The 8,440-nt window shown below is 34.9% G+C and overlaps 1 protein-coding gene across 1 annotated transcript in view; it reads left to right on the top strand.

Moving 5' to 3' along the window:
- The first annotated feature begins 311 nt into the window (after window positions 1–311).
- The window catches only part of LOC121878950 (protein flightless-1-like), a 134,615-nt gene continuing 126,486 nt past the window's right edge, over window positions 312–8,440 (top strand). Inside the window, 1 exon segment of the mRNA XM_042385432.1 lies at window positions 312–455. Within this exon segment, the coding sequence (XP_042241366.1) occupies window positions 390–455 (66 nt within the window). The 5' untranslated portion in view covers window positions 312–389.

An 8,440-nucleotide genomic window follows, 5' to 3' on the forward strand; every position in this document is an offset into this window, starting at 1 on the left:
AGAAGGTTCGGTTCTTGATATATATAATGAATATTATATACTTTAATTGCATTTAGTGAGTATAAAAAATAATTGAAAATGTAATTTAAATTTTTAATATAATATGAAGCATAATTAAATGTACGAATATAAATATAAACAAAAAGTGCATCTCAAGAATTTTTGTTAATAGTTACGCATGTAAGAAATACCAAAACGTCCTTTATAATATCACACCTTTCATAGATGGCGGGCCAATCGGAGGCCACCTAAGACATGATAGGATTTAAGAGGAGTTATGTTCCCTTCTCTGTATTCCCTGGGTAGTATGTTTAGAACTGACAGGTAGTCAGGTACGACGTCACTGTTAGCAACATCCGGATCCTCAAGTTGTAGGGAACTAGGGGGTCATGGCTGCAGCAGGGACTGTTCTGCCTTTTGTACGAGGTATAGATTTAACCAAAAATGATTTTAAGGTAAGATTTTCAACGTGATATAGCTTGTTAACCTGCTTCTGTGTTTTGAGGTCACTTCTGGTTATCTCTTGTGCAACTAGGCCAGTGACTAGTGCAAACGATTACCCCTCGTAGAAATTTAGTCCACCATGGGTATAGTTATAATAATCACAGTATCAGCTGTATCCTGTGAGATAAAAGAAAATTATATTGCAATTCCCACGGCTTTAGTGCTTAATTAAACTTGAAGGTACAGAGATGGGGGATAAATAAAGTTAATGATGCCTTTGAAAAAGATAAACTTATTACACCTGCACTGCCATGTCTTGCAATATATTTAAGTTGGTATTAAGCATAAATAGGTATTTTGCCTGTCATTTTTCATTTTGTAAAATTTTTCGGTAATGTTGGAGAACACGGCTAGTACCAGAAATAAACTATGGAATTGGGTAAATTTATACTTTCGGACATGAGTCACTAGGCGTTGACCAATAGGTTTTTCCAGTGTATTTTGGTGTTTTAGAACGAATCTGACCTTTATTGTTGGAGGAAATTGCTCGTTTTTGCCCCCCCCCCAACAATAATGGGGAGAGCCTGAGAAATCGGGGTTTTTGGGTGGGGGAGACAACGAAACGAGTCATCTAACCTAACAAAACCTAACCTAACCTATCTCCTAGCCAGTGGCTCCACCCCCGGTAGGCCTAGCTTAAACTAACCTAAATGTTTCAGTCGTTTAAAACGTTGGGGCGCGCCATTTCCGTAAGTACAATACCTTAGTTAGAAGTGAAGGACCAGGGATACGTAAGAATTTGGAAGAATGATCGTCTTTTTCGTAAAACCAGGCCATAAACTTAAAATAATAGTAGGAGCTCCAGTGACAACCAACCTGGGTAAATGTTTACAAAACTGTTATCATTAGAAGTTGTTGGTTGATTTTCTTAATTTTTGCTATACTTATTGTTTTGATGGTTTTAAGTATATTAAAAGAAACTACATTTTTCTAGTATAATTTTAAGTGTTTCCCTAGGATTTTTTTTTATTTACTCTATCCTACGATCAATAAATTCCATGTTAGTGGGCAGGGCATGAAGGATGAGGGAAATTATGGGGTAAAAATACGGCGAACACTGATGTTATGGCATTAAAATTGCGTCTCTAGGTGCATTTCAAACAGCAGAAAACATTTTCTTACCATTTCATTCCCTCTCCACAATTTTCCTGTCGGCGCCGTTGCTCGTTCCCCTCAAACCTGTATAAATTCTGTTCCATTACTCCTGATCGGGAGCCACGAATTACCCAAAAGTACCCAAAAGTATAGCAAATAAGGGTAAAATCTTAACGAATATCTGTTATACATACACAAAACATGTCTAATAATATTTTTAGTGTAATTTTGTAAAAATAATTTGTAAGATGAAATAATAAACAGCGAAAAACTTTCAGTATTGGCGAACGCTAAATTCCAAAGAGTTCGTGAACAAGGGAGATAACTCAGATCCATCGTGATGCACTTCGCTAACCAAACCTAACGAAAAGTAAATCCTACGGCCATGTTAAATACCCCAAAGTAACAGAAACATCGGTAATTATATCTCCATTTTGGATAGGTGACTCTTTGGAATTTAGCGTTTTTTGCTGTTTATTATTTCATTATTTTGACTACATTTCAATGAAAACATTATTAATCAGGTTTTATTGATGTAAAACATATTCGTTAAGATTTCACCCTGATTTAATATACTTTTGGGTACTTTCTGGTACATTTGGGTACTTTTGGGTAATTCTTTGGACCGCTCCTGATCCTTTTAATAAAAAAATAGGCATCTTTATTAATGTTGGAAATACGTTAATGCCGGCCTGTTCTTCTTTTGTTTACTTATTAAATGCATTCTCTCTTTTTTCATAGCCAATGATTTTTATTTTGTTATTTTTCAAGCAATAAATGATGTAAATCTGTCATGTGTATACTTTTACGCCAAGGATGTGATTTATCATATCGCAATTTATCAAACCTATTTATTGATGAATCTTGCTTGTTATCTTTGATCTGTGACCATAATTTACTTAAGAACACTTTCAAATGTTTGAAATGCGGAACAGACTTTCATATTATGAAAAACTACAAGTATTAAAGTAATATGCGATCCTACAAATATGTCCACAGACGCCATAAAATTATAACCTAACATACCTAACCTATGGGCATGTTAGGTCAGGTTCTATTAGGTTCTATGTATAGTCATTTCAATTAATGTGTTTATTATCATGCTATTATAGTGTAGAAAAAATTTAAATGCTTTCTACTAAAAGCTTCTGGCGTTAGCCCTAAACTACACCTTTACCAAATTTTTTGTATTTTGAGGATTTTTTTTCAATTACTCTATCCTACAATCTTAAATTCCATGTTAGTGGGCAGGGCATGAAAGATGAGGGAAATTATGGGGTAAAAACACGGCAAACACTGATGTTATGGCATTAAAATTACGTCTCTAGGTGCATTTCAAATGCCACAATCATTTTCTTACTGTAAGTCACCTAATTCCCTACCGCTGCCATTCCTTCCTCTCCAATTGTATAAATTGTGTTCCATTATTCCTGATCATTTTAATAAAATAATTACGCATCTTTATTAGGTTTAAAATTGCGTATATACCACTTTATTCTTTTTTTGTTTACTTATTTAATGCATTTGCTGTTCCCTTTATATTATCACTATAGTTTGTACATCACATGACGATTATGTGTTAGAGTGTCTTGTTTACATCAAGTTTGATCTGCGTTGTTGTGATTATTTTTATCTCGAATTATCAGGCCTAGTTCTTGATGATTCTCGTTTGTTAGTTCTTATTTGTGATCAAGGTTTAATTAACTCAATATTAAGGTAAGTTGTTTACGATTTTCTATAAGAATTATATCAAACACAGAAATGGAAACGACAATGCATAAAACCTAATAGAGCCTGACTTAACAAACCCTGGGTTGTTAGGTCAGGTTTTATTAGGTTCTATGTATTCTCGTTTCCATTTCAGTGTTTAATATCATGTTAATAGTGTGTAAAAAAAATGTAAACCAAATCGCACATTTCCTTTGGGTGATAACAGTTTCGTAAACCTTTACCCCAACCTCCACCATGCTTCCTTTGAAAAAAAATCAAATGTGATTGGTCGAAAAAATTCGCATGATGATCTCGATGCTTTCATTGGTCACGACTGGATGACATCAGTCATAATTGTGCATGCGTGATGCGCCGATAACAACACCTCACAGAGACAAAGACTGAAAACACGTAAAATCATATAAATTTAATTGTTGCTAATATCCATTTCCGCCTGGTATGTATGGGGGTTCAAAATGCTCAGAATAAGGAGATCTAAATGTTTTAGTAGCTTATAACTTTTGGGCGCGCTATGTCCTAAAGTAAAATAATACCGAATGATGTTAAACACGAAAATGGAAAGGAGGTTGCACAACCTAACAACCTGATCTAACCAACCTAACGAAAGAGGTAATATTTCACTAAACAGCAACCACAGAATTCTGGAAATTCACTACACTTAATCGATAGAACTATTTTTTCTATGATAATTTTCTTATACTGTACAACACTTTGGTTAGGTTAGATAACACTTTTTTTTATCAGATTCTTTGGTTGCTGTAATCTGCAATTTTACCACCAAAGAAACCTACCTAACCTTACCTAAATTTCTCGGCAGACTATAGGCCCATTAGGCGAAAAGAAAAGTAAAATTTTAGTTTCGGTCATTCCTTAACCTAATTTAACCTAACATAACCTAATTCCTAAGATTCCCTGGGTGACCGAACTAAAATAATACTGAAAGAACTTACTTAGATATCTGGTACCAATGAAAGCAACAGTCTTGGGTATTTTTTTTTTCCTGTGGACATGAGAGTATGATCGGTTATTGCACTGAAACATTTTGCTAAAATTATCGTTTCGAGGATCCAGCGATTTTTAATATTTTTTTTCTTGGAATTCGTAGTTTAGACGATTCTAAGACACTTTTCTTCTATGGCATTTTGCCCACTCATGATTACTTTAAGAGAAGATCGAAAAAAAAATCGAAAATCTTTGTTTTTCAAAGTTTCTTGAAATTGAAATTGTTTTTCCAGTGTTTTTTCTGTGTTTTGAACGAATCTGACCTTCATTTCTACTGTTAATCACACCAAACATAACAAAACCTAACCTAATCTAATCTATGTAAAATTGGCATTGTGGTTATCCAGCAATTTTAGGATTTTAAGTTTTTGAATTAGTAGTGCTTACCTTAATTAGACTCGGAAGACTGTGAGTTGGGGTACATCAGGGTTATCATCCACAGGTCGCACTGGCCGCTGTTTCTCACTTTATAATTACTCTTCCGTTTTTTCGACTTCTGGATGGCAATTCTCCTTTCATAGTACCTGAGGTGTTTGTTTGTCAGCTTGATAGCTACAGGACTGGTTACAGATTTTGCACTTAACCTCAATTGGCAACACACCGTGTTCCTGGAGAAATTTTAATGCCTCTATTGTCTTTACTTTAATACTTAACATGAAATCTTGCGATTGCTTGGAAGTAATCTATATCACAAGGGAGACATATTGGAAATACTGTAAATTCAAATTCAAGGGGGTCACAGCGGGAGGCCTATACCGAGCTGTGATTGGTTGATCCAAAATCATACTCACCAATGAACATGACAGACTCTTGCAAAGAACTACTGCACATGGATTATTATAGTAAATAAATGGAGTTTCTAACTTAATTAGAGCTGCATTTACAAACTCTGGTATTTAGACTCAAGGAAACCACCCCCAGCACCCAGAAACATTCTGGGGAATTTGGCTAGTGTTTGAGTGTGCAAGATGTCTAGTTTAGACACTTGGAAACTTTTCCCCAGTTACAGGAAAAGATTCCGGGGATAAGGAATTTTTCCGGGTTTGAGAAAGTCGTCTGGTTAGCCGGAAATCTCGACTTATGACCACCCGGACACACGACCGCCGCAGTCTTACAATTTTTTTTTCAAATTACGTGTTTTCGAGTCTCGGCGTTAGTGATCGCGCTGTGTACTGACAAAATTTTCGTTTGTAATTCCCTTTAAAATGGCTGGCACGTGTAAAAGTGAGAGTTCTCGACTTACGACCAATTCGACTGACGACCTGGTCTTCGGTCCCTAACCCCGTCGTAAGTCGGTTAAAAATGCTTTGAAAACCTTTGATCTAGATGTATGATAGTTATTTTGTGGGTCCCTTTTTTCTGACCTGACTTGGCTAGTCACGTCACCACCCTTCTCTTAAGCTCCTCTACGTGTGTGTTGGTGTGGGGATTAGTGGATGTCATCATTTTGACCTGACCTCATGTTTTTAGGTCACCCTGTATATTTAAGCCTCTCTCTGTCCATGTAATCCAGTTGCCTCTGAAGATGTCTTGAATAAAGACGAAAGCTAAGGTACTCCGTTGTTTCCATTTTCCCGTGTGATTTTATCAAGATTTATCTTATCCACGTTTTCATTGTGGATATATATATATATATATATATATATATATATATATATATATATATATATATATATATATATATATATATATATATATATATATATATATATATATATATATATATATACACACAGTGGGGTATGCTATAACGAATCTAATTGGTTCTAGAACCTTGTTCGTTATAGCATTCGTTCGTTATAGGATTAATCCGTTCCAGGCCCCCAAATACAACCACTTAACACTGAAAAATATAATATAAAATTGTAAAAATTGTAAAAAAGTGCATAAATATGCATCTAAACCCCTGAAATAAAGAATATCATTAATATTTGTAATAAAAAAACAATAAATTAGAAAAAAAAAAATTAAATAATGTTCGTTGTAGGAGTTTCGTTCGTTATAGCATTCTCAATTTTATAGGTAAAACCGTTCGTTATAGGAATATTCGTAGTAGGATCCGTTCGTTATAGCATACTTATAGCCTATATATATATAATATATATATATATATATATATATATATATATATATATATATATATATATATTAATATATATATATATACTCTATATATATATATATATATATATATATATATTATATATTCTATATATATATTATATATATATATATATATATATATATATATATATATACATAATATATGTCCATATATATCATAATATGTAATGTCTGCTCTCTCGTTGGGTGTACTGGCAGATCTGCCTGGGTTGTTCTGCTGTGTGTAATGTATGTATGTGTAATGTATGTATGCATATGTATGTGTAATGTATGTATGTGTAATGTATGTATGCATATGTATGTGTAATGTATGTATGCATATGTATGTGTAATGTATGTATGTGTAATGTATGTATGCATATGTATGTGTAATGTATGTATGTGTAATGTATGTATGCATATGTATGTGTAATGTATGTATGCATATGTATGTGTAATGTATGTATGCATATGTATGTGTAATGTATGTATGTATATGTATGTGTAATGTATGTATGTATATGTATGTGTAATGTATGTATGCATATGTATGTGTAATGTGTGTATGTATATGTATAATTGGAGGTACTGTATATGTGTGTGAATGTATGTTTCTTGTGTTTATATGTATGTATGTTTGTGTAAAATTGGCGGTAAAAGTGACTAGAAACTTCCACATTTACGTTAAAACTAAAAAAAAAATAAGAATGTCATTGTAGAAATTATTACTAAAAGTCGAGTTATATAAGATTATATAAACTGAGTAATGGTGGACTTATTATATGTAAACAATGATGAAATATAAACAAAATGAGGTGTAGACAGGTGTAGACAGGAGGAAACGGGTGTAGACAGGAGGAAACAGGTGTAGAGCACAGGAGGAACGTGTGTAGACAGGAGGAAATGGGTGTAGACAAGGCAGTGATGGATAGTAAGTGGTATGTGATATAAACAGAGGAGGCAACAGGTGTAGACACAAGAAACCCCCACCCCTCACACAGCCTAGTTTACTGCACTATATAAATGTTGCAGAGTTGCATACACTTGAGGTGGTCTGCAACCTGCAATACTACTGTGTGTGTGTGTGTAGAGAGAGAGAGAGATGCTGTGTCTCAAGCTAAGCCCAGAGAAAGATATGCTGTAGAGAGAGAGAGAGAGAGAGAGAGCGTTGTTCAGGGGAGAGAGAGAGAGAGAGAGAGAGAGAGAGAGAGAGAGAGAGGATGTTGCCCAGAGAGAGAGAGAGAGAGAGAGAGAGAGAGAGATGCTGTCTAGAGAGAGAGAGGGAGAGAGAGATGCTGTGTCTTGGTTGTCTAGAGAAAGATATGCTGTGTAGAGAGAGAGAGAGAGAGAGAGAGAGAGAGAGAGAGAGAGAGAGAGAGAGATGCTGTGTCTTGCTGTCTAGAGAAAGATATGCTGTGTAGAGAGAGAGAGAGAGATGCTGTATCTTGTTGTCTGAGATGATGCTGAGGTAGATGGATGACAGACGTAACCGACACATTACATAACTCACTACAGTACAAAGAAGCTGTGTGAATAAAAGATCAATACAGTCCCAGTGTTTGTGTAAAAGTTGCTGTAATTACGATGTGGGTACAGCCATTACAGCATTAATTGATGTGAAATTATAGAGGAGTTTGTATTATTGTAGCTGTAATCTATAGCATTTTGATGTGGTGTTACAGGAATACAGTTTGTTACCGTCGCCATATTACAGTACAGTTACCATGTTACAGTACAGTTTATTACAGTCACCATATTACAGTAGAAGAATAGAGTTGGTTACAGTTGTGTTAGATACTGGAAGGTGTGTTAAGTGTAATGTAAAGTGTGTTTAGTGTTATGTAAGTGTGTTAAGTGAGGGGGGCAGGTGTAGGTGGTAGCCAGGGGTGTAACGTGACCCAAGGCCACCTATTGTTATGGTACAAAGGCGGGAAGCTGTACACACACACACACACACACACACACACACACACATGTACACACACACACACACCCCACACACACA

This window comes from Homarus americanus, unplaced genomic scaffold (assembly GCF_018991925.1).
Source record: "Homarus americanus isolate GMGI-L3 unplaced genomic scaffold, GMGI_Hamer_2.0 scaffold51859, whole genome shotgun sequence".
Classification (NCBI taxonomy): domain Eukaryota; kingdom Metazoa; phylum Arthropoda; class Malacostraca; order Decapoda; family Nephropidae; genus Homarus; species Homarus americanus.